Below are 26,803 nucleotides of genomic sequence, written 5' to 3'. Positions count from 1 at the left end.
CAGGAGAAGGGCCCCAAGAAGAACACACCATGGCTGTGGCAAGTCAAGATGCTGAAGGCCAGAATGAACTTAAACTCACAAAAACGCGAATGACCGAAAAAAGTAGGGGTGGGGTGTGTGCTGCTTTAAAGTTTTGTTGGGAACAAGAAAGACATGGATCTGGTGCCTGGGGTGGATGGTGGTCCTCAGATGCATGAAGAGTCCCTTTCAGACTAGACAGCAAGAACAAACCTTGGTAGGAGGGAAACAGGGGAGGAACTGGGATTCAGAGGTGAAACCACTCCTCCCGACAGGCTGATCCACCCCAGTGGACTGAGGAAATTAACAGCTGGAACACAACCCATCTCTGACACATCGAGGTGAATCTGGGACCAAGGTCAACTCAACATGCCAAAGAAAGACATGTGTGGTCCTCATTTTCATAGACGACCACAACAGCACTTGCAGACCACCTGGGAAATCCTAAAACAGGGTATCTGATGAAAGGCTGACTCAGAAAAGGAAGTGAGACCAAGGAAGTCTCCTCCATGAGATGCGGGCTAACAGGTTACAGCAGAAATGGTGAGGCGACTGGGGAACTGTTTGGATGGGAGAATGAGAGACAGCTGGATCTCATCCAGGCATCCGCCAAGCTCTCTCCGAGTGTCCTGGCAAGAGGATGGAGTGATGGGGGTGAAGTGACGCTCCTTGCACTAATCATGGGTCACTGAGTTTATAGCCATTGGGACAATCTCTTTAATGAATTGGGAACATTAAATGAGGTGGCAGATTTAGAAAGGGAAATTAGAAATCTGTGATATGAAGAATATGGGGGGAAAAACCCTCAAGAGTGAAGCCTTTAAGAAAAGACGATAACCCTGAACTCTTTGCAGGGATCATATAGAAAGGAGACCATCGTTTTCTATGCAGTCCCTCAAAGCACAGTGAGAGGGCTTGAAGTCACAGGGGGACAGGTGTGTGCTGACGGAACTTTCCAGGAGTTCGAGCTGCCTGAAGACAGTGTTGATGCTCCGCAACAGGACACAGGGCCACAGGGCATCCTAGCAGAGGCCAGTGGCCACTTGTCAGGAGGGGGACTGAGCAGAGCAAACAGGTCACTGCTCTCTGCTTCTGGTGTCATCTCCCTCCAGGCCTGATCTTCCTTCCTCCCTTATAAGGAGATCCCTTTGCTTATTATATTGGGCTCACTCAGCTAATCCACTCGTCTTTAAACCTTTAATTGAATCACATCTGTAAGACCCCTTCTGCAACGTAAGGAAATGTATTATCAAATTTCAGGGATCAGGACATGGACCTCCTTGGGGGCCGTTATTCTCCCTAGCACAGGCATCCTGCAGATTCTATGAATCCTTCCTTTGGAAGCCTGGGCTCCAGAGCCCGATTCTCTGAGACAATGGCCCCTGATGCCTTGTCCTGGAACCTTCAGATCTAAGCTGTAAAGTAAGTTTACTTTCTGAAGATCCTGGCAGGGTTGACCACATGAGACTGAGTACAAGTTTAACGTAGTTAATCATAAACATTGAACTGATACCGATCTTTTGCAAAAGCACTCCTGTTAACTCAACAATTAAATATTAACTTTTTAGTAGGCTGTTAAGTTTATTTCCTTATAAAGCCCTGTTCACAGGCTCCCTGGTCATTTAAACAGAGCGATGTACATGACCGTGGAAGCAGGTGTGATCCCACAGCTTCCCGGAGCTGGCGAGCGGTCTGGGGAGCATGCATGAGCAGAGTGGAAGCCACGCCTGCAGCATGACTACCAGAGCCTGCTGCATGCTGCTCTCTCTGTGCATGTTTAACCACCACACATGCCTCTGTCTACAACCCAACCACAGGTCAGTCTTTCAAACACAGCTTCCCGCTTACAATTTCTTTGAAATTCAGGCCCAAAGGATCTTTTTTAATAAAAAAGATCAAATTAGAAATTAATTTCCCCCTATATCTAAAGTCAAGAGAAAAACTATCCACATCCACACAGATTATAATCAAATACAGTGCAGAAACAATGAATCCACAAGCAACATTTCGGATCAACAGTTTCAACTCCTTCATATCCTAAGTGCGTTTCTGCAGAACAGTTAACCAGAAGCAAAGCTCACTCACCGGGAGGAGTTCAGGGCAGCGAGGGGGTAGGGGAGTGAGCAGCTAGGGAATAAGCCCCAGAGCTGAATGGAACCCCACCTCCCCATACCGCGAGCGGGTCAGCCGTCGCCCGGGCTCACCTTGCCGTCCTTGTCTGGCCTGGCTGCCGAGCCACTGTCAGGAGAGGTGGGTGTCCCCGGGAGCAGGGTCGCAGGGCGGCTGCTGGGCTCGGGCTCCAGGGAAGCAGCAGGGATGCTCGCTGGGGCTGTGGCGCAGGCCAGGGGGCCTCCAACCCGGCCCAGGCCGCTGGCAGCCGCATGGGCAGGGGGGCCCAGCGGGGCTGGGGGCTGCGGTGACACCAGGGGGTGGTGAGACTGCCCCGGGGTGCTCTGAACCTGGATGGGTGTCACGGCCGCCGTGGGACGCTCCTGGCTGTGCGCCGAGACTGGAAAAGGGAAGAGAGGAGGAAAGCGTGAGCTGGAGCCTCACTGCTCACTGAGCCCTGCGCGTGTCAAGGTGATGAGAAACCATGGTGGTGTAGATGCTCTGACCCTCGAGGGGCCCCTGGACATCATCCCCTCCCTGATCCCAGGTCAGCGCCCCACTTTGTCCCACGACACAGTGTCTGCTGCCATGTCTGCCGAGCGACTGCAGGGTGACAACACCCAGGGGTGCAGGAGGCCCCCCGGGCTCTGGCCGAGGCACCACCCCCCACGCACCTGGCAGGGCAGAGCAGGCTGGCCCCAGTGCTGTTTCCTATTCTCCCTTTTCTCAGAACCTACCTTCCTCCTTTGGATTTTCGGATAGAACTGAACGTGTTTTCTCTATCACTGTTAACCAAGACCCCTGGGAGGTTTTAAACGCTTCGGGAAGAAGAAAGCTACTCTGACTGTGTCTGAAACAGAGCGGTGACTAAGCTCATCCCAGCACGCAGACGGCAGTCCACGGGGGTGCGCCTCCACAGCAGTGGGACCACAGATCGCTGGTCTCGACCACAGGAGTCACATTTTCAAGTACTATCGACATTCTCAGGACCCACCTAGTAATAATTTCTTTCAGACCCGTGGTCTGGTGACCAGGCTTGGATTCACAACCTGAGCAGGCGAAGGCAAATGAAGCCAATGTAAAGTGATGGTGCTGAGGCTGTGCTGAGCCCGCTTCCTGTTATTCATTGTCTTCTCCCACCTCCCTCTGCCAGACTGTCCTAAAGTTCCACCTTGCTCTCAGACTGTCTTAAAGTTCCACCTTGCTCTCAGACTGTCCTAAAGTTCCACCTTCCTCTCTCAGACTGTCCTAAAGTTCCACCTTCCTCTCTCAGACTGTCCTAAAGTTCCACCTTCCTCTCTCAGACTGTCCTAAAGTTCCACCTTGCTCTCTCAGACTGTCCTAAAGTTCCACCATCCTCAGACTGTCTTCACATCCTCGCAGCCTCTGGTGCAGGTCTGAGGCTGCTCAGGCCCCTCTCCCGGGGCCTCGGCCCAGCGCCCACCTGTCCTTGCAGCGCTCCGGGCCTGGTTGACAGTCATCTGTCCAGACACGTGCAGCAGGACCTTAGCCTGGGGGCTCGTCTGGACGTGAGCTGCCGACACCACGGCTGTGGGGACCCCGGGACCGCCAGCCACGCCGTTCCCCGGGGGCTTCTGGGCAGGCCCGCCTGTAGAGGGAGGGTTGGCCGGGACCCCCCCGCGACTTGCTGGGCCAGTTGTCAACATGGGGACTTTGCCTTGGGAAGCACTGGTCACGGCCCTGCTGAGACAGAAACCCAGTCCATCAGCAAGAGGGAGAGAGGACGACCAACACCAAAGAAAATGGCGCAGGGCTTTAAGACGTAACCCTGTAGAATGCAGTTATCTGACCAAAGGTAAGAACAACACACTCAAGGAACAGCGGCCCCGGGGAGGAGAAAGCTCTGGAAACCTCTTCTGAGGGGAGAAAGATCACACAGCACTCTGCTGGTGACACAGCTCCTCGGCTCGGCTCCCCTCTGGAGGTAACTCTCCCCTGGGCCTCCAGGGCCTGCACGCTTCCTCTCCGGCCTGTCAGAGCAGTGTCTAGGCTGTCACAGCTGGGCTCACGTACGCCTTCTCTGTACCTGCCCCGTGTACATGCACGTGTGTGCGCACACTCTTGTCATGTCCCTCTGGCTCCCTCCACCCTACCTCCCCCTCACCTGCGTTTCAATCCTGTCATCCTGAGCAGCCTGGCCTCAGGCCCAGGACCTTGGGACTCTCCTGTTTCAGGTGTATTTCCTCTATGACCCTTGATTACAAAACATGATGTGGAGTTTTTTAGTCAATTCCCAGTGAAATACTCCTGACTCAGTACAAGTTCCCTGACAGCAGGGCCACGGGCAATGGTTGTTCCCCACCCTTCCTGATGTGCAGTTACAGTGGCACAGCTGGCCCTCAACAAATATTTACCGGCTGAATTTCATTAAATTAGGTTCAGTGTAGCTTCATGTAACATACTTTTTAATATCCTAAATTCATTTAAACAACAATTCTATAGATAGGAACTTTCTACCAAACAGAAGGCTTCATTAACTCAAACCTCATTATTTACCGTGAGGAATAACAGAATTTTCCATCAGGAAGTGTCTCTCCAGAGACTTTTGATGGTTCGTATTTGAGTCTTAGGAAAATGTTTTCTTCAGAAAGTCGACATGTGGTTGTTGCTTGGTTTATCTCCCTTGGTTGTTGTGGTTTTTGTTTGTTTGTTTTATCCCACCAGGGAAGACAGAGCTCCCATCTTCTGGGCTGTGAATGTAGATTTTAGAATAAACCGACAAGGTTTACACTGATGCGAAATCTGCAAGTCTAATTGGAGCCAGTGTTCTGTTGCCATCTGCAATGACAGTGATCTTCATTGGATTGGCTGCCAGCCAGCCTGAGGACTGAGACCGACATCTGACAGCATGTCAGTTCATTCAGCCACTTATTCAAAATCAGGGCCTTTGAGAAATGATTTAACACAATTAAGTTGGACCATTTATTAAGAGCCCAGTGGCCAAAACCCGGGGTTTTCTCAGCACTGACCCATCATAGGTCATCACGGTCATCCCAGAGCAAGCGTCCTCAGTGCCCAGAATGGGGACTATATTTAAATAAAGTGAACAGTGCATATCAACACACCCCAAGTGCTCGCCTCCGACTATCCTAGAACAGGTTTCTCAGCCTCGGTGACATTTGGGGCCAGACAGCTCCCTTCTGCGAAGGCTGTGCCGTGCCCTGCAGGGTGGCGTGTGCATCCCTGGTTTCTATACACTGGCGGCGAGTAGCACCTGCTCCCCCATCGTGACGATCAGAAGCACGTCCAGACACTGCAAAAATCCCCTGGGGAGCAAAACTGCCCTCCCCTGAGAAGGGTGAGGGACTCATGTCATGTTAAAGGAGTTTCAGTTCTGATTGCATTCTAAAAAGTAATTGAGAATTCAGACGTAATCACCAAGCTATTGGAATACACACCTGGCTTTCAGCACCGCTTCACCGGGTGACCTCAAATTGTTTAACCTCTCCACCTCAACCTGCTCACCTGTTGAGTGGGGATCATAACAGCACATACACCAGGGAGCCGTTTGAGGACCTGGCGTTAATATGCAGAACACAGAATTCTGTGTGCCAGGTGTCAGGTAAGCATCACATAACCAAGAGGATTAATAACATCACTTGTGTTTATATTAAACAGCACAAATTTCCTAGCAAAAAAATACTGAAAACAGTGTAGTAGAGTCTTCTCACATGCGACTTAAAGCAAATAATTTAAAACCAGCACCTGTATTGGGAGAAACTTACAATGTCACATGTGAAGAGTAAGCTAAAATCTTAAGGATTAGAAGGGACTTTGGCAAATACAGGCAGAGACCTCTAAAATGCCGGCTGTGTAACACATAACTGTAACATGAGAAGGAACTGTGGATAGGCTGGAAATCATGGGAAAGGACAAAGCTTCTGTGTTCAGGGCTCAGAAAGCCACTTGCTCAGAGCCATACCTCGTGACGGGGGCCACGTAATTGCCAGGAAAAACCCCAATCTTGCTGGTGTGCATGGACGTCCCCTTGAACCAGCCATCCTGGCAGCGCTCGAACACAAGAAACATCTCTCCCTTCCTCAGCTCCAGCTCGTCCTCTTTCCGGGGAGTGTAAGGATAAATGGCAACATACCTAGAAGAGGAAAAAACATCTGACTTCAAGGTGAGGAACAGACATACCACATGATGCGCAGAACTCTTCTCTGGCATGAAGCCTTGAATGTTTTGTACAAAAGTAAACAGAAAGTAGAATCCTTTAATCTGTGGGCAGCCTCAATCACTGTCCACTGAACGGCAGCCATCCACTCTGAAAAGGCAGAAGCCGCGCGACTCAGAACCTCCCACCTGGCCCTCCCGGTGCAAAGGTGATGACCCCGCCAAACGGTACTTGTGGGTGTGGAGGAATTGATGCCACCCCCCAGTGTGCACACCTGCAGCAGGGCATCAGATGCCTACTGGGAAATTGGGCCTGCAGATAGCCCTCCTGAGACCTGGGAAGCAGCCTTGTCGAGATCATGTGGTCCAAAATCCCGCTGGGAAGCTTGGCACACAGCCTCCCCGTGCACACTGAACCAGCAACGGGCAGCACCTGCATCCGTGGGCTCAGTTGGGGTAGACACTAAACTTGCGAGTCAGAGGCAAAGCAAGTCCAGATCACGGACAGAGCCCAACAGCCCATCTGCGCAGGTGACAGCCACCGACACAGGGAGAGCGGCGGCAACGTGAACAGGCCCCAAGTGTTTCCTGGATCAGTGTGCACGGAGGGCCACCACCCACAGGCTGCACTGGGCCATGGGCAGAATGGATGGAGCAACCCGACTCTGGACACTCACTGCTGGCACCACTGCACCTCCTCTAGGTCTGACCTGTGCGGGGCCCTCCCTGTCCCCTCACACCCTTACTTGGGGATGAAGGTGGGGACAAAGCCCGGGTAGCACTCGCAGAGGAAGGCCAAGAAGGCTCAGCCTTAGAGCATGAGTTTCCTAATCACAAACACAGTTGGCACCAGTCTGGTACCAGCTCCCCTCAGAAAAACCAGTTCTCTGCCTCTCTATTTGGGTTCGGTCCAGGGGCAGAAAGGACCCCTGCACTTACACGCTGGGGCGTGGCTGTGGCCGCGGGTGTGTGGTCTGCTCAGTGGGTCCAGCTGTGGGCCTGGGGCCCATCCCAGCGGCAGCAGCTACAGCAGTGCCCGTGGGGGTGGCCGCCTGGAGAGGGGGCGGGGGGAGAGGAGGATTCAGAGTCTGGAGAGAGAAAGAAAAAGAAGGAACAGATGACTTATTAACATCTCTTCCAGTAAGTGGGAGGGAAAAGGAATCAGAAACCCATTTAAAAAAAAGACATCGGTGGAATCTACAGAGTAGCACCTGCACACTATACCCAAGCCTCCTTTTAAAAGACTCCTCTCTATTCTCCTTCAAGGTCTTAGAGCCCCAGAAACCCTTCTAGCAAACAGGTAAGTAATCACAACTGGGAGGAGGGAAAGAAAAAAAATGACAAGATTGCATGCAATTTCAAGATTAATGGCACTTCTAAGCACAAACTAGGATCAGGATCCAAATGCCTTCTAAGGGGCAGCTCTGACAGCACAGGGCTTGCTGGGGCTGAATTTGCGACTGTTTCTGCAACCCGAAACGTCAACAAAGTAGCAGACAGTCCAGCTGCACTGTACACCATGCCCACAGAAGGAAATCTCGGATGTCACGCCCAAGAAGAAAATCTCCTTGGACATCTGGGCTTCTAAAACCACAAACAGCAGTGAGCCACAATTGTGGGGACATGCTTGCTGCTTTTGTTTACCCCTTTCTTGTTAGCTCTGCCGGCTTTTTAAGCTCAGGACTATCAAGGCTGGTAATCTTTAACAAGTATACCGCAAGCAGCTGCCGGTCCCTCTACGGGCTCTGCCCACAGGACTCCACGCCTTCTCAGAATCAATGGAGCGCCTGCTACTTTCTAATCTACACAGCCCAGATCATTCTTTAGGGTCTGGATACTGAGCAAACAGGCACACACAGACTTGCCTGAACCCCTACCTCGCCCAGCTGCCCCAAATCTCTGAACCACTCGGTGTAAAACTTTATCAAAGGAGAAATAGAGGCTGAAGACTGCAACTTGGGCAGGGCACGTGGTGTCTCCATGTCAGAATAACGTAAGAAAAACCCCATGGTTTCTGAACACGGAGAACACCAACAGGTTTCTGTTGTCTGGAAAAACAATCTGACACTTCATCAGCAGTTACTTCATCTGCCTATTAAGTCACACGGTTCCAGAAACACTGCAGGGGAGAAGAACCCCACATTTCTAGATGCACACTGCAACTGTTGCGCACATTATGTGCCATTTTCCCACAATGGAGTCTGTCCCGCGGCCGAGGCAGGACAGACACGCTGACAGTGCTCCCAGGGCAGGCAAGGCCAGGCGGACAGTCACACAACAGGCTGCGCTGTGACTCCAGGAGGGCACACACGGGGCCTGGAGCCCTCATGACCCTTAATCAGGAAAAGGCCGAGCACCTGAGCTGTTGATCTCAGGACAAAGTGGGAGGAACAAAGCTAACCCCGGTAGGAGACTTAGCGCACGTGACCCAGGTGGGCCTGGCTGGGCCACCGCACACAGCAGCACGGGAGCGGCCTGAGGTCACCACTGAGCTGTCTCCTCTGTGTCTCTCCAGGCCCCACCTTATAGCTGTGTGGCCGCAGAGGCGCAGGTGACAAGTGGACAAAAGGAACTCAGGCCACCCAACCCTGGAAGGACTCAGAGTCAAGGGCCCACTCGGCTCTGAGGAGAATTCCACTGGCAAAGGGAAGAGAGGGAACCTGCACCTTCATGTCAGGACAGCCTGTACTCACTGGCTCTAGAGAGAAGAAGGCAGGAAAAGAGAAGGAAATTATAGGCCCGATAAAAACATAGGCCACGTTACGTTAACAAAATGTAAGAAAAGGTCACGAGAGTCAGACCATAAAGAAAGCTGAGTGCAGAAGAACTGATGTTTTCCAGCTGTGGTGCTGAAGAAGACTCTTGAGAGTCCCTTTGACTGCAAGGATTTCAAACCAGACAATCCTAAAGGGAATCAACCCTGAATATTCACTGGAAGGACTGACGCTGAAGCTCCAATACTTTGGCCACCAGATGTGAGGAGCTGACTCACTGGAAAAGACCCTGATAGTGGGAAAGACTGAAGGCAGGAGAAGAAGGTAACAGACAATGAGATGGTTGGATGACATCATCAACTCAATGGACGTGAATTTGAGCAAACTGCGGGAGATGGTGAAGGACAGGGAAGCCTGGCATGCTGCAGTGCATGGGGTCACAAAGAGTTGGACATGACTGAGTGACTGAACTGAAGAAAAGGTCATCTCCTATGGTTAGTAAGTACAGAAAGGAAATGTTTGGTGTGTATGAATTTTACAAAGCGTAAGTTAGACTCACTTGACATCTGGCATACCCCAGCACTGGTCTGCGAATCTTTGGGAGAACACACGTGTGTGTGTGTGTGTGTGTGTGTGTGCTGGAGGCTAAGCACACAGAGCAGACATCCCAACTGGATTCCCTGACGTGGCTGTCCCATGAGGCTGGTCAGATGCCAGGGCCCGGGCATGTCCAGGGCTGGGCCGGCCAGCAGGCCCCACGGGTGCTGGTGAACAGTCCACACTGAAAGACCCCGGGGACAAAGATGCCCGGGAGGAACCTGCTGTGAGCTGTCCCACGGGAACCGCAGCCTCCCCCTCACCGGGGCCTTCTGCAGCTCCTGCTTCCACTGAGTCCTGTAGAAGGGCTGAGGCTCAGGAGGCTGTGGCCGGGCTTCCGGGATCCGACGCAGGGGACTGGCCGTGGCCCCATGGTTGCTGAGATGAGGTTCTGCTTGTGCTTCTGCAGATCCAGACCCTCTGCTACTGGCACTGGTGTTTGGAGACCACGAGGATGCTCCCTAAAATCATGGCTCGGGGGTCAGCTGATGGGGGACGGTCAGGTCCACCACATCCAGACTATGTTCCCGACCCACTCATCTTGGGACAAGGAGGCAGCCCGGGGCTGGTGTCAGAAACGCTGTGCAGACTCCAGTCCCCGCTCAGCCCCTGCAGGCCGCCCTCAGTTTCCCTGCAAGAACAAAAGCATCCTGTCCAGGTGGTTGGCTCCAGGCTACCGCCAGGCCATGAGACAGTGAGCAAGAGTTCAAGGCTGTGCTGTGGGCCCCTCTTGGCTGGTGCCCCCTCCCCCCTCCCCTTCCTGCGACCAGCCCCAACAGGCCACATCGGCCAGGGGACAGTGAGGGAGAATCCAAGGCCGTGCTATGGGCCCCTCCTCACTGGCGCCCCTGCCCTCTCCCCTTCCAGCGACCAGTGCTGAGATGCCCAGGCGCTGAGCTCCATGAGGTCTTAACTACTGGCCGCTGACCAGGAAAGTGCTCTGCTTGGAGCTTGGGGTTCTGGCTGTAAACGATCTGTCCTCTCTTTATTTAATTAACTTTTTTATTGGAGGATAGTTCATTTACGATGTTGTGTCAGTTTCTTCCCCACAGCAGTGATTCAGCCTTACACAGACACATACCCACTCTCTTCCAGGCTACATTAAGGGTCCATTTTCTTCCCAACTGCCCTTTATGTGTGCACCCCCCTCTCTTCTGGGGTAGAAAGTGACCGCCAGTGTAAGACTCTGGGCATTTCTGGGTCCTCTGAGCAAAGACCATTAAACGCCCTCCCATTCCATCCTTCCTAAATATCCGATTCCAACGAATCCACTTTCAACCTCTGTAAACACTCTGCTTGCGCTGTGAACTCAGCTGCTCGGCCAACAGACGGAGGTGGCTGGTCATCCCCTCGGGGAGCGCTGTCACTAATTCCTGCAGCATTAACCCCTGCACACAGCAGTGTGTGAGCAACTGAGTATCCTGCCTTTTTTAAATGATGAGTAGGAGGTAGAAAAAATGGAAGCATTGATACTAGTGATTAAAAACCACAGGCATCAGGACTCAGTAGAGTCAAGAAGATGGGAAGTGAGCTTTTGTCTCATCTGGATATCCAGTAGAATTAAGCCAGTCAGTCGTAGGCACAGCTACGAAAAAAAAGAAAAGAAATCAAAGTCCTTAAAATGCTAGAAACAGATGCTTGGAAGATGGTGTCTGAAGGGGAGGTGTAATTAAGGATCTGGTAATTAGGAAGATTAATTAATTCTCTCTGGGAATGGACCTCCTCTCACAGCTGTTGATACATGGCTGCAGCTCTGACACACGAGGAGAGGGTGCACGTGTGCTCCCGACTTGCAGAAATGATGCACGTGGCCACGTGCTGTCCACCGAGCTCTCAGCAACATGGCTCTGGCGCCCAGGAGTGGAGGCTCGGGGGCAGGCTCCGGTGGTTAGGATCCACGCGGCTGTGGAGCCACACGCCACCTCGCCGTCCCCGTGCTTGGTGCCCAGCTCTGCCCACAGGACGCGCAGATGCTCAACATGGTCTTCGGCAATGAGAAAACCTCCTGTGCTTCCACCGCCCTCAGGACAGTCATACAGATGAGCAGACCCTGGTCCCCGAGATGCCGAGCCCCTCTCTGTGGTCACTGTGAAGTTGGTCCACATCCTGCCAATTCCAAAGGCGCCACTTCTGCCTCTCCAACTGCCAAGCGTGACGGTGCCGCCCCTACATGCAGTGCCCTGCCCTGACCCTCTGGACCCTCCAACTGCCAAGCGTGACAGTCCCGCCCCTACATGCAGGGCCCTGCCCTGACCCTCTGGACCCTCCACCATCGGGCAACAGTGGCCAAGTACATCTTGGCTGTTCTGAGAAGCTGACATCATTTACTTTGAGGTACACACACACACAGACACAGCTTAGTTGTGCTTACACATGTTTAGAATGCAATCTGACTCCAAGTTCGCCACAAGCTGCGTGTGGCCTTCGCTGCCCCGGCTACCTGTGACATCTTGTGACTAAAACCTCCTGGCTGGCTCCGGGGGTCACCCTCCCTTGTTTCACAAGTTCCACTGCTGGTGTGCAGAGGACACAGGAGCAAGATCTGCACTCTCCTCCCCACAGAACCAGGCAGAAGAAAACCCACCCTGCTGTGAATATAGAGGATGTGTGAATTACATGGAATACCAGTGTTGTTTCCAGTATTATATATTTAACATTTTAACTATCACATGTGAGACAATTAGGCCAACACACTCACAATTTCATTCTGCATAAGAGATCAAACAGTTTTACCTTGTGAAACAGTGCTGGAAACATTGCTCGCTCCCTGGTCCAGCCATGGCCTCAGCACCTAAAACCCACACCAGGGAAAGGGTGGCTTCCTTCCCATCATGCCACCTGTTCTTGCTGTGACTGCACCCTAGGTCCTGGGAAGATCTCACACTTTACACAGGACACTCGCCAGGTTGATGGACGATTCAGAGGGCACCTGTTACAGAGATTTTCCCACTTAAACCTAACACATTGAATCCAGCACTCCTGCTTGCCGACTCTGGGCTCTGAGAGCCAGGCGTCTCCTGGGACAACAGGCCGTGGGTCTACTTATAATTAGTTTTCCATTAAGCGGAAGTGGCAGAGACACAACGTTAATAAACCCTCGTGCTGAACATTCAGGCTCTCTGATATGATCCTGAGATGAAGTGGCTGAGTGTGAATTAATTTTGTGGGTTCGTGCTCTCTTGTGATCGGTGCCCAGGGTGCCCTAGCATGCGCCCAGCTAACAGCAACTGGCCATTCCCTCATCGTAAAATAATCAGCCCACAAGGGCTGAAGCACAGCCAGCTCTACATCTTTTCCACTAATTAATTTTTCTACAATCAGAAAAATCAGCCTTTTTCCCTTAACAAATAAAGTTAGAATTTTGCCACACGAAAAGGTCACTTGGAAATGGAAATTCCAACAGCGTGTGAATGCACTGGGGTGGGTGGGAAGGAAGGAAGGATGGACAGACAAGCGTCTTCTCTGGGGATGAGAGGGAAGGAAGACTGGGAAACTTGATTCTGGGTGAAACACCCAGGGCCAACGGAACCTCAGGGAAACCACCTTTCCGTAAAAGTTACCTGACTCCCCCTTCTCCCCAGAGGAATCAACGCAACTTCTCCCACCCTACACAGTTGTTGTATCAAGGAAGCTGTAATTGTTCCAGAAACATTAACAAAAAACGGCTTGAATGCTAATCGGAACTTACCAACTTCTATTTACATACAGGAACATGCTTATTTAACTCTACAGAAAGCTTTCAAAGGTCTACACTAGTCTCTAGTGTACTAGTATCTACTGCTGCTAAGTCGCTTCAGTTGTGTCCGACTCTGTGCGACCTCATGGACGGCAGCCCACCAGGCTCCCCCGTCCCTGGGATTCTCCAGGCAAGAACACTGGAGTGGGTTGCCATTTCCTTCTCCAATGCATGAAAGTGAAAAGTGAAAGGGAAGTCACTAGATACTAATCCTGCATTTATTTATTGCCCACCTTATTTCAAAGTCAGCTTTCAACTATTCATAAAATGTATCAAGACATGATAAATAAAAGAAAAATGAGGCAAAAGGAAATGAGGAAAATACGAGTAGATGGAGCCAACAACAAGCTGTGAGGTCCCGGCCTGGGGTGGATGCAAGTCTGGCCTTCAGTCTTCCACCTTCACAACATATACAAAGTCCACAACCTGAACACAAACCACCCCTGGGAAGCCTCGCCACCCTGTGCAGAGAACAGAGAGGACCCTAACGATGAGCCAGACCCCAGGCTCCGAGCAAAGCGGTAGGCACGTCACAGCTGCCACTGCACTGACAGAGGGTGATGGGCAGCTGCCACAGTCCCCCCACCAGGCCCCAGGCAGTGCCACCTCCCCAGGGCAGACAGGATGCCTTTTATCTTAAAGGAGGGGACAGAGAGGCCCAAGGAGGCTGAGTGACCTCTTGGCTGCATCATTCACGCACAACTGGGCTGGTTCCCTGCCCCAAGCCTGACCCCGCTGCTGGCCACAGCTTCCCCGGGCAACACAGCCAGCAGACACTCTGCGAGGCGGGCAGAGGGCGGTGGGCGGGGTCCCCTTGGGAGAGGGGCATCGGGACCCCCCACTGCTGGCCACAGCATCCCCGGGCAGCACAGCCAGCAGAGACTCTGTGAGGTGGGCAGAGGGCGGGTCCCCTTGGGAGGGGGGAGTCAGGACCCCACTGCTGGCCACAGCTTCCCCAGGGGCATCACAGCCAGCAAAGACTCTGTGAGGCAGGCGGAGGGCGGGTCCCCTTGGGAGAGGGGAGTCAGTGATCTCCTCTCTCCTCATTCCCCTCGCACTGGAAGAAGAGTCTGAACATGTAACAGGGTTGTGTCCTGGACAAGACAGGCTCATTCCCCTCAGTTCACCTGCAAGCTCAGGAGGCGCAATCCTTTAGAGCCTTGCTTTCTGCTTCCCAGGGTTGCGTGCCTTGTCTCTTTCAGTTTTCTCCCCTCGGGGTTCCTCTTTGCATCAGCCTCCCAGGACTGCCCTGCTCCTTCTATCTGTTCCTCCGTTAGGGTGTCCCCCCAAGTCAGACTGTGTCTGCAGGCTGTGGGGTTGTGGGCAGAATTACTCATCTGAGAGCTCCCAGGCACTCCGGCCACACAGACCAACAGGAGACCAGGGACCCAGAGTGGAATTGAGATCAGAGCCAAGAAGAATCCCTGCTCTGGGGACCAAGGCACCACCCGGCCTGGGGAGTCCAGCCTCCTCAGTCCCTGGATAAACCAGCCCGACCAGAAACCTGACAGAAGCAAAGGGTAATAAGCCTGCAGAGAATCAGGCTGAACTTTAATGAACACTGAAAGAGCTTCACAGGGCTCCTTCTGTCGCCTCAGGCCACCCACCTCCACTGCTAAAATAAAGTGCCAGCTGCAGGCCAGAGCCTATGTAATTTTTTGCTAAAATTAACAGAGACAGAGGTGAAAGACAGACCTCCGCCACCTTCAGTAAGTGTCAGCAGGGTGGAGGGGCCAGGCCAGCAGGCAGGGGTGGGGGAGTGGAGGGGAGGGCTATACTCACTGCCAGGGCAGCTGGGTAAGGGGCCTCCGCCGGGAACGTGAATGAGGGGCCGGTGGTCACGGGGCTGCTGGGGGGTGGGGTCACAATCAAGCCAGTGGTACTTATGTGAACCTGCCAAGGAAACAGCAGTGAATACAAGGAAGACACCTGACAAAACAGACGAGACCAGCTAACCGTGGGAAGCCAAGTCACAGTGAAACACACAAAGCCTGCAGTGTCTGTTGCGGGGGCAAGGCAGAGTCCTGTTCGGGTTATTGAGCCCAAAGGTGTGGCGGGCATCATGTGTGTCAGACGCCAAGGAGTCACTTGATAAACACTGGTCTCGACATCTCGTGTGTAGGATCCCATGGCCACTGCCTCACATGGCTGTGGCCTGGACCTGTCTGGCGCAGGACGAGCCAGCCCATCAGCACCTCCCCAAGGATCCAGTTCAGGGGGGCTCTCTGGATGCTCACCTGTCCGCCAGCACACTGAATCTACATACACGCTTAAGGCACATGGTGCGTCTTCAGGATCACGTCTCAGGACCTGCACCTTCCCGTGGGGACCCGTAATTAAAATGCAGCTGCCCAGATGTGCTGGCGGATTGCAGGCAACTGTTTACAAAACCCTTCAGGGAACAATGCCAAACCAAACTACCTGTGTTCAAAGGTGTCTTATCCAGAACACTACCTGAGATGAATTCATTAGGAAAACAGAGTTATTCAGGTCCCTTCGTGCCTGTGTTCGGCTACGGGATCGAGTTCCCTCCTGCTGCATCCCAGCATGACTGCAGACATCTGGAGGAGGGCCGTCCTTCCGCTATTAAAGGTGAAAGGAAGGTGACCGCCTGCAACCTTGCTCTCCAGCAAACAGTGTGACACCAAAACTGCTGGGCTTTGTGTAACAAGAACTTAATCCTAAACCTAGTTTCCTCAGTCCCAACAATTAGGAAGAAGATGCTCCAGACAAAGACAGGCTCCGAATGAGTTCCCAGGGGACCTGAAGGAACATTCAATTCCCCGGGACAAGGTGCTGCCAAGGTGGGGAAGCCAGCACATGGCTGATCTTTACAGGTAAATCTGTGCTGCTGGAATTCACACCCCTGTAAAGCGTCACGGCGGCCCGTACCTGAGAGGGCGCACTGCAGGAGAGCCCGGCCAGCTCGCCGATGCGCGCCGCGGCCGCGGGGTTGCTGGAGCTGATGAGGACCGGGGGGCTGATCTCCATGGAGTGGCGCTGCTGGGCGGCCTGTGATGCCTTGCTGGCCATGCTCAGCGAGGTGAACGAGTGCCGCTTCTTGGTGTTCTTCTTGCTGTCCGGCTGTTTGGTGGTCGTGCTGCTCGGGGTGGTGGCCAGGGCGCCCTCCCCAGCCGCGACTCCTGGCCCGGGGGGCTGGTCCCACTCGATCAGCTGCTTGGCTGCCGAGTTAAACTGCAAAGCGACGAGAGAGATGAGGTCACACGACAGGGACTCTTGACACGCCTGTGTCTGAAGCTGAGTGTCAGTCCTTCAAAGTCTGCATCTGCGAGTACACGCTTTTCCCATGTGCAGCATCTTGTCTCAATATGGGGACTGCACTGTTCCTACATCACAAACACATGCTAAGCCAAGAACAAGCGATTCCAACCTAACACCAACAAGGCTGAGAACATATCCCCCCTCAAGAATCTTCAGAATATCTAATTGCTTTTTTCACTTAATGACAGCTTATTGTATCTAGTTCTGGGTTGTATACATAAACATGCCTTCCATGATTGGCTGTCTTTTTAAGTTTATTTCTTATTGAAGGATAATTGTTTTACAGAATTTTGTTGTTTTCTGTCAAACCTCAACATGAATCAGCCATAGATATGGTAACAAAGATGTATTTCAGCCTCCAGAGGAAAATACAGAGAACGGTGAGCAGCAGGCTGCGTGGCCAGCCTGATGGTCTTGGCTCAGCCGGGCTGCTTCCGGGCGGTGACTGTGGCTGTGAGCATGACCACACTTCCAGGGGAATTTACTTCCCGCCTCTCTGCCCTGTGCAGGGGCCTCCCAGAAACATCAGTGGAAACTCCTGATTACTATCGTTCTGTTACATGCCCATTACTTTCCTGAGCTTACATTTTGAATTATAACAGGCTACGACCTGAAACCCAAGTCCTGTTGACTGGTAAACTGGCCTGTTTGAAAAGCTGCCTGAGTGCAAAGCCAGGGCAAAGCTGCCCAGAGGGCTGGGAACGCCAGCAAGAGAGGAAAAACACAGGCAGCCTGGGCTCCCTGAGGGCAGAAACAATACTTCCAGAAAGCTTCCATGACAGCCAGCTGCACCCAGACAGTGCAGTAATGGGTATCACTGAGTGCAGTGTAATCTCGTAACCAATGTGCAGATGACAAGTAAACTCCTTAGACGTGAAAGCTGCTCAGTCGTGTCCAACTCTTTGCCACTCCATGGACTGTAGCCCGCCAGGCTCCTCTGTCCATGGGATTTTCCAGGCAAGAATACTGGAGTGGGCTGCCATTCCCTTCTCCAGGGGAGCTTCCCAAACCAGGGACTGAACCCTGGTCTCCCGCATTGCAGGCAGATTCTTTACCATCTGAGCCACCAGGGAAGCCCAACTACTCAGAGGGAACCTGGAAATCCCGAGGACAGTGGATACTGTCCCATTCCAGCACTCTGCAGACACCTCTTTCCATCCTCCTTCCAAATACACTGTCACATCTTAACAGGCTAAGGCTGTCTCCCACCTACGGTTGAGGATGTCCTCCTGGAAGGACAGGAATCCTGTTGGTGATGTTCAAGGACTCACTCTTGCTCTGGCAGCAGCAGCTTGGGAGGCGTGGTGTCCGAGCCCCAAAACCCTTGCTCCCTGGGGACTCAGTCAGAACCTGGTCTGACAGTTTTTCTAGCACGAGCTCATCCCTCATTCAAGGCAAGGGTTCTTTCCATGTGGTAACTTTCAAGACTTGTGGGGAGTAGTGCCCGATAATGCCCAAATGCTGGGGGGGTGGGGTGGGATGGATCACGATGCCACTGTGCTGAGGATGGGGGCTGGGCTGCTAGGAAGGGGCAGCCGTATTCCAGCACCATCATAGCATGTGGCCAAGAGACCCAGGATTCACGATGTTGCCCTCTACTGCCATACTACCCCAAAAACACCCGATTTCATCAGAATTCATGCTGCTGCTTCGGTCTAGCCACCTCATTTTTGGAGTGCTTCCAAAAGAATCAAGTACCCAAGGAAGCAAAGCCTCTGTTTCCATGGCAGGCGTGGCCCAGGCCTGGGCACGGAGCAGAGGCTTCTTATTTCTGCCCAGGCTGGGGATGAGGGTCTGAGATCCCATCAGACAGACCAACTCCTCCATCCTTCTTACCCCAAACCCATCACCCAGTGAGACGGAAGACCCGCTCTGCAATGCTAGAGCTCAGGGGTCCGAGCACACCTCCTTCCATGGTGAGCTAATCAGACAGGAAAGCAAGGACCCGATGACTTTTCATGGAACGTCATGGAATTCTGTTTCTTCAAGTACACACACACACACACACACACACACAAAGGGTTTTGTTGTGCTTACACACTGTTGGAATGCAATCTGATTTCAAGTTGGCCACAGGCTGTATGTGGCCTTTACTGACCTGGCTGCCCTGTGACATCTTAGGAACTAAAACCTCTCAGGCAGCCCCAGGGGTCAGCGATCTCCCAGAGGAAGTCTGTCTGAACTTCTGTGCAGCTTTTTCTGCACATCCTTCTCTGACCACAACCCATGTTCGTGAACACACTCCCCACCCTCAGGACACCTGTTCTGTGCCCTAGAACACCATCCTCCAGCCCTGGGTGTGGACCAGCTGCCAAGGGTGGACACGAGGGGCAACGCAGCACCCTGGAGTGGACAGCAGGGACACACGGGATTGGTCGATCTGAAAACCAGTAATATCCCCTTTGGGGAAACTCTGAAACAGAGAAAGAATTAGTCTTACAAGAGGCATAAATAAACATGGGGGAAAATACTGACATAATAACAGCAGTAATAACAAGACAATTTAAGAAATATGAAGATACTTTGTGTGTGTGTGGTTGGCCTCTTTCTCAAAGAGAATACCGTCTTTTTAAAAGACAGGACTTCACTTTTTCTAAACGAGAACAAAAAAATCTAATGAGAACAAAGCTGAACAGTCACCGTTTTCCATAAAGCTTTACAGGGGACTTGGTCTCTAGATTCTGAGCATCAGAGCATGGACACAGCAGGTCTGCATAGAGGAACCTCGTCTAATTCATAACCTAGTGTTTGCTCCTCAACGGGATGGGTTTTCAATAAAAGGCAAGTAAAGACTGTAAATATAGATTATGCAAGTAACACGTGTTGGTTATTTTAAACAGGAAATGGTGTCAATTATCAGGAGTGAGAGGTGACAGGCCTCGGCCAGCTTCTGCCTGCATCTCCTCCGCTGACCGCCCTGGGCCTGTTGCCCAGACCTCTCCTGTTTGACAGTTCGGAACACTCTCTTGCATGTACATTCCATGGAGATGTTGTTAATTAAGCACCTGCCTGGTTAATTTTAACACCAAAGAAACTACACTCTCTCCGCTCACAGCATCTCATGAGAGGCCTTTCCTGGGAACAGAGGCAGGCTGGCTGTGTGCTGCCCACCCATCTCCTTTTGCGCATCCTGCCTGAGCAGCCACACCCACAAGGCGAACTCCCCAAAGTGAAGCTGCAGGTTAAAGCGCAGCCTAAAGCATTTCTGAATGACACTGCCAAGCTGCACTTTCAAAGAAGTGTCCATTCTCATCACCTCTGACGAAAAAGTGAATGAAAAGTCCCTGTTTCTCATACTGTTAGCAGTATCAGGTGTATTGATGTTTTGTTAAAATTTCTAACAGTTATAGTATTAGGTATTACCATTTAAAAAAAATCTCATCAGATGAAGAGGCAATTTGTATTTTCTTTTCATTTGTTTTTCTCTATTAATGAGACTAAGTATGTTTTTCTCTTTCCCTAGGAATTGCTTATTCCCACACTACCCATTTTTCTATTGAGTTGGTATTTTTCTTATACATTTATGGTGCTGCTGCTGCTGCTGCTAAGTCGCCTCAGTCGTGTCCGACTCTGTGCAACCCCAGAGACGGCAGCCCACCAGGCTTCCTGTCCCTGGGATTCTCCAGGCAAGAACACTGGACTGGGTTGCCATTTCCTTCTGCAATGCAGGAAAGTGAAAAGTGAACGTGAAGTCGCTCAGTCATGTCTGACTCTAGCAACCCCATGGACTGCAGCCCACCAGGCTCCTCCATCCATGGGATTTTCTAGGCAAAAGTACTGGAGTGGGGTGCCATTGCCTTCTCCGATACATTTGAGTTCTCTTTATATAGCATATAAATCTTTCTTTAATATACTAGAATACTATGTATGCATGTATATATACATATACAAGAGTATATATATCCTCCTTGGAAGAAAAGCTAGGGCAAACCTGCTGCTGCTGCTGCTGCTGCTAAGTCGCTTCAGTCGTGTCTGACTCTGTGCGACCCCATAGATGGCAGCCCACCAGGCTCCTCTGTCCATGGGATTCTCCAGGCAAGAGTACTGGAGTGGGGTGCCATTGCCTTAGACGTTGTATTAAAAAGCAAAGACATCATTTTGTTGACAAAGGTCCATCTAGTCAAAGCTATGGTTTTTCCAGTAGGTATGTATGGATGTGAGGGTTGGACCATAAAGAAGGTTGAATATAAAAGAACTGATGCTTTCAAACTGTGGTGCTGGAGAAGACTGTTGAGAGTCCCTTGGACTGCAAGGAGATCCAACCAGTCAATCCTAAAGGAAATCAATCCTGAATATTCACTGAAAGGATTGATGCCAAAACTGAAGCTCCAATCCTTTGGCCACCTGATGCGAAGAACTGACTCATTGGAAAAGACTCTGATGCTGGGAAAGATTGAGGGCAAGAGGAGAAGGGGACAACAGAGGATGAGATGGTTGGATGACATCACCGACTCTATGGACATGCATCTGAGCAAACTCTGGGAGATGGTGACGGACAGGGAAGCTTGGTGTGCTGCAGTCCACGGGGTCACAAAGAATCAGACATGACTTAGCAACTGAACAACAACATATATCCATTGAGTTAGAAATGTTGTTCCAGTTCAGCTTGTAACGATATGTATTTGTCATACATAAATATTTCTTGGATGTGCAAATTTATTCATCTTTTCCATTATGGTATCTTAAGCTAACATCATACTTTAAAAATCTTCTTTTTCTACAATTATTTTTTGAAAATAAAATCACTTTTCTCCCAGTGTGTTTATGGTTCCTCCCTTTGTCCTTCTGGGTGTTTTAACCACGTGGACATTTTGTTTTGTGTAAAGACAGAGACAGGGACAGACCATTCTTCCTTCCATGTGGCCCAGCAATTTACACAACCCCATCCTTTCCTGCCAGCTCTGAAAACCCCCCTTCACAAGTGATGCACTGCCAGGCCAGTGCCCATCCCCAGGGAAGACGCTTTGTGGTGGGGATTCATGCCTCAGCCCCCGTGAAGCAGAAATGGAAAGTGTCTGCCTCTTCTGCAAGGTGCTCTCACACAGTGGCAACGGGGATTTTGTATGTTCTTCAGTCTTTCATTGTTCTCTGCAATTTGCGTAACAAGGCTTTTGTTTCTGGATGATCTAAATACAAAAGCAAACTTTGTCTTTATTCATAAAACAAGGCTCCCCCAGAGCAGAGGAATAACCAGCAGACTGGAAGGGTTATTCAGGAGTGTCTTTAAATGGGTCCGAAAAAGCCTTCCCTAGGTAGCAGCTCCATTTAGGCGTCTGTACAGATCTGTTGAAAGAATAAAAACGCTGGGGTCCCAGAACCATCGGAGGGCAGGGGTGGGGAGGGAGGCCTCTAGACCAGAGCTACCCAGAGAAGTGGAACAGTAGCTGCAGCTGTGGTGTGAAATTTTCCAGTAGCCCCATTTTAAAGAATAAAAAGCAGCAGGTAAAGTTAATAATGCATTTTATTTCATAAAACCCAGATATCACCACTATGGCATGTAATCAATATGAAAGTTTCTGAGATAGGCACTTCTTCTTTTGTATGAGTTTTGCCACCCAGTGTGCTCCGGGCATCTGCCCCACATCCCAGCTGAGACGGGCTCAGCGTGAGTGGCCCCCCAAGATGCACGGGGGGCTCAGGGGGCACCTCCTAAGGTTCACTGAACTCAAGGAACGTGTGGGACAGGAAGGACCTCAATGGTCCCCGCCCCACGCAGCGGCTCTGATGTGTCCTGAGCTGGCACAGCTGGCTGGGCGCACAGCACCCCAGCCCCGTGTGCCACAGGACCGGAAAGGGCACTCTGGGACTCGTCTCACGTCCAGTCAGGAGGGGGAGCCCCAGCCCCTGAGCTCTGACAGCATGTTAACTGTCTCCCCTCTGGTGGGCCTGTCAGAAAATAAATACACTGGAAGGTTCTGGAATGTTCTTTTTCAGGTTTCTGATTTTGAGATGTAAGGGATGAAGCGGGGGGAGCACACCATCAAAAGCCTGAAAGGATTTTCGTTCAGGAGGCTGAGGAAAGTACTCTCCAGAAAGCCATGCTCCGAGCCTGTAGGTGAAAGGCACAGGTGGACTCGGGTCTCTGTCTCCGCAGCTGAGCAGTCCTGAGGGACGTTCAAATGAGGTTTCCATTTTCTCAGGAGCAGGAGGGGCACCTCCGCCCTCTGTACCCAGGAGCAGGGGAACGCGCATCGCCACCGCGGTGCGACACCCAGACGCGCCCTGCTCTCACCGTGACCTGAGACCCAGCCTGACCGTCACTTGTCCTCTTCACGTGCGTCTCCTACTTTTCAGACATCACACATAGCTGGACTTGACGATCTAGAAAGTTTTACGTATATACGATGTACAAATGGCTTTTCTCACCCCTTCAGAGCACACAGAGGCCAAGACCTCAGGCCTACGACTACAGTCGGACCTGGAGGGGACATCCCCTGCCCCTATGTTCTCTGGGAGACTGTCACAAGCCCAGCAAGCTACACACTTAGGCTTCTGTAAAATACCCTGATTTTTCCATCTGAACAACAATTGAAACAAAAGCAGTCTGCAGCAGTCTTAGGAGACTCAAGTTTGATTCCCTAGGTCGGGAAGATCCCCTGGAGGAGGAAATGGAAATCCACTCCAGTATTCTTGCCTGGAGTATTCCATGGACAGAGGAGCCTGGTGAGCGACAGCCCATAGGGTTAGAAAGAATCAGACACGACCCAAGTGACTTAGCACACATGCACACACTCTGCAAGCCAAGTGTGGACGCCCTGCAGGTATTACTAGCTGGGGTCTCTGCAGGGGCAGGAAACTTGGAGAAGACACAGGGCCAGGAGGATGCCCAGAACTGCAGGTGAGAAGACGACCCCCAGCTGCCACCCTGGAGCCCAAGGAGCCAGGAGATGGGGGCAGCAGTCATGATGGTAACTCCTACAAGGAAAGGAAGGAGGAAGCATCACGGCAGGAGTCGCCAGCACTGGGAAAACAAAGCAAGAGGAGAGCAGAGGGGATGCAGTTAGCCAGCAGTCGGGAGGGCGACGACCAGAGGGACTGGGGAGCCAGCCCTGGGAATTCTGGCAGGAAAGGCAGGAGGGAGGGGCGTGCAGACAGGGGAATGGCCTGAGGAAGGCGAGAGGCTGCCCCCTCCCAGGACATGGAGCCCAGCAGTGAACACCTGAAATGGAAAGCAGGCACACAGGCATGGCCCAGCCCAGGTGAGCAGGTGCATGGGGAGAGCCACCACCAGGATGACCACACCAGGAGGGCCAGAGCCCCAAAGCTGCACGGGGGTGTGGGACTTCCCTCTTCCTGCCCACCTGCAGAGAAACGTTTGTTCACACAGCCATGAGGCAGGGAACCCGCCACGTCGCTGTCATCAGGGCGGCTGCTCCACACCTCCTGACACAAGTTTCTGAAGCTCATCAACTTCACCACAGGGGCCTGTCCCCAGGGGCTTCACACTTAAGATGAAACAGACCACACACATGTGCAGAACAGGGCACACACTCATCCTGTCTCTCTCAGGACACAGGACAGGCCTCAACTCTTGCTTATTAGAAAGCCTCAGTTACTACCAAATTTAGTATGTACGAACAATGTACTAAGAATTTCAAATGACAAAATTTAAGGCTTTAAAATATGGTGGTTTTGATTAAGGTATGATTTCCCTCTTAAAAAAGACAACCTCAGTAATCTGACATTGTTGAATATTTCATCACTTCTGAAAATCAACCTTCTGGGTGTTCAAACTTAAAAAGCTGTCATTATTCTTGATAAAATACCAAAATGTCCTCAACACTTCTCAAGTGAAGCTTGACAATCATAGTGATTCTGTGCCAGCCTTACGAAGACTAGCTCTCAGCACGAGTTCGAGGCAACAGCAAGGCAGGGGTCTAGGGCAGACCCAGGCTGCTGGGGCGAGACCACAGATCACCTCTCAGTTACTGGATGGGTGTCCCCAAACAAGACGCTTAACTTATTTTTAAAATGGAAAAATAACTAAACTACGGTGTAGCTCCCAGAATTATTTCACAGTCACAAACACTGGTGGAGAGTAGCACTATATTTGAATCAGACATGTACTGTCATTAAAGCACAGAGAGCAAGAACGAAAGAATATTTACCAAAATGACATGCGACGGGCCTAAGAGTTATTTCTCCCCAAATCCTCTGCAACACAATAATATCATAGAAATAAAATGATTAACAGCATTCTTCACATACGACGAGGCTCCCAGGAAAACATGGAATCCTGCACACACATCACTACCCTCCAGGCACAAGCCAGGCTGTAAGAACGCACAAGCCGCAGCCGGGGAAGTCTGATGCAAGGACTTTGTGTTTTGTTTCCACAAAGAGAATCAGGAAAGAACAGCTTCCTGAGAAAGGACAGTTTCCATCAGGACCCCGAAGAGAGGTGTGTTTCCACAGACACATGGACAAAGAAACATCCCTGATGAGCTGTAAAGACAGAAATTCCAAGGGACCAGCCTAGCGAGGGCCCAGGGGGATACGGCCAGGCTAAAGAACTGGTGGACTCCAGGGGAAAGCACTGCATACATTAGACACCAGCTGGTCATTCACTTGGCCTCTGCTCCAGGCTCAACAGGACGTGAGCGTGTTTATGTTCTATGGAACTGCCCGCTCATGCAGCGAGAAATAAGCAAACATTAACCCATCTTTAGAATCTCAGCTCTCAGAGGGTTTTCCTCATGGAAAACAAAGGGAAACTCTTAAATGGGAAAGAGGCTGCTGCGTAATAGATGGAGCGTAAACTGCCGAGTAAACCCTGGCCTAATTTCCTTTTCTTCTGAGTAGGTCTGGGCAGGTTGCCTCCAGCTGTCCACAGTGAGCAGGGTTTTTCCTGGCGTCCAGAGCCGACCTGCCCTGAGAACTTCAGGGTCCTAGCTCTCACTTCCATCACTGTGGTAAAAAGATATGCCACTATTACTTACACCAAGCAGACAACACTCAGAAGACCCGAGAAGCCTCAGCACAGGGCAGAGCCCAGGGGCTGAAGACACTACTCAACGCAGGGCTGGCGGACTCGGCCAGCGCGACTTGCAGATGAATGAACGTGTGATGCTGGGCATTCAGTAAGTCTCCCTCGTTGATTCCTAAACAGTATCTCTGAATTGCATTTATAAAAATTTATTTACCTCAGAATTGAAGGAGAAAGTATGACAACCGACTGTCTTCCTGACTTTCCAACAACTTTATAAAAATTACTTCAGAATTGAAGGGGTATTGGGGAAGCCAAGCAATATAGTAATTCTCTTTACAACTTCTCCCCAATTTTCGTACACTTCTCATTTTAAAAAAATTATTTCAATGAATTGAACATTTCACTTCTGCATCTGAAAGGAAAAGAATACTCCCTTAAATATGAATGACAGAATATCCTTTTATATCGTTCAGTCTGCTCTCGCTGACTGAGAGATCAAAGCCAAGTGCTCTGATCCTCGGCTCTCGTTCTCTAGGGCAAAGACTCTAGGTGAAGGAGTAAAGTGAACCATGCTCTTGGCTCCTCTGAGGGGCACCTTGGCAAATTCAAACTGTGCACCTAAACCTCCACGTGTAACTCCCTGGAACACGGACGACGTTTCCCAAGTCCCTGCATCCACAGCTCTCACTCTCATGAAAGCTGCACCTATGCTCCTGGACATACACATGTGGTTTTCTGTAATCAGGGCTGATGACACACTTCTGTTCTCTGGCCACAGAAGTATCTCCCAAGATTTGTCTACAGGCTGCTTTTGAAAGCTGAAAACAACAAACACCACCTAATCATTACGCCTTCAACATGCACGGTTTGTTGTGTGTCACTGATAACTCCATAAAGTTAGTTTAGAAAAATGAGGATTCTTAACAATTAGGCCACCTGACTTCTGCTCAAAGTGGGCCAAAGGAATAGTACCAAACAGGTGAAAATTCTCTCACAAACAATCAGGGAGACAACCTGGACAGGCTGCAGGATCTAATCCACAGGGTGTCACTACTGTTACCTTAGTCTGGAAAAGTCTAAACTAGGCATAACCAAGCACTCATCCTGCTTCATTTAAAAACAAACAAACAAAACCAAAGAACTTCCAGAAGTCACTGGAGAGAGTCTGTGCTTCGAGGATGGTGGTGTCCGAATGTAACACTAAGATAGTTCAGTTCAGTTGCTCAGTCGTGTCCGACTCTTTGCGACCCCATGAATCGCAGCACACCAGGCCTCCCTGTC

At 51.2% G+C, this 26,803-nt stretch overlaps 1 protein-coding gene across 7 annotated transcripts in view; it reads right to left on the bottom strand.

Annotated features, from left to right (window-relative positions):
* The window catches only part of SH3RF1 (SH3 domain containing ring finger 1), a 155,204-nt gene that overhangs the window by 13,365 nt on the left and 115,036 nt on the right, over positions 1-26,803 (bottom strand). For 4 of the 7 annotated variants that reach the window (XM_070376047.1, XM_070376054.1, XM_070376051.1 and 1 more), the window contains 6 exons: positions 16,204-16,506; positions 15,094-15,204; positions 7,204-7,352; positions 6,071-6,241; positions 3,572-3,831; positions 2,223-2,527 (listed from right to left, as the gene is read on the bottom strand). In XM_070376047.1, coding sequence (XP_070232148.1) covers positions 2,223-2,527; positions 3,572-3,831; positions 6,071-6,241; positions 7,204-7,352; positions 15,094-15,204; positions 16,204-16,506 — 1,299 coding nt within the window. The remainder of the gene's footprint in view (positions 1-2,222; positions 2,528-3,571; positions 3,832-6,070; positions 6,242-7,203; positions 7,353-15,093; positions 15,205-16,203; positions 16,507-26,803) is intronic. The other 3 variants (XM_070376049.1, XM_070376050.1, XM_070376053.1) reach the window with 3 other exon arrangements.

This window comes from Bos mutus, chromosome 8 (assembly GCF_027580195.1).
Source record: "Bos mutus isolate GX-2022 chromosome 8, NWIPB_WYAK_1.1, whole genome shotgun sequence".
Taxonomy (NCBI): domain Eukaryota; kingdom Metazoa; phylum Chordata; class Mammalia; order Artiodactyla; family Bovidae; genus Bos; species Bos mutus.
Note: the sequence above shows the minus strand (reverse complement) of the source record. Positions and strands in the feature narration are given on the sequence as shown.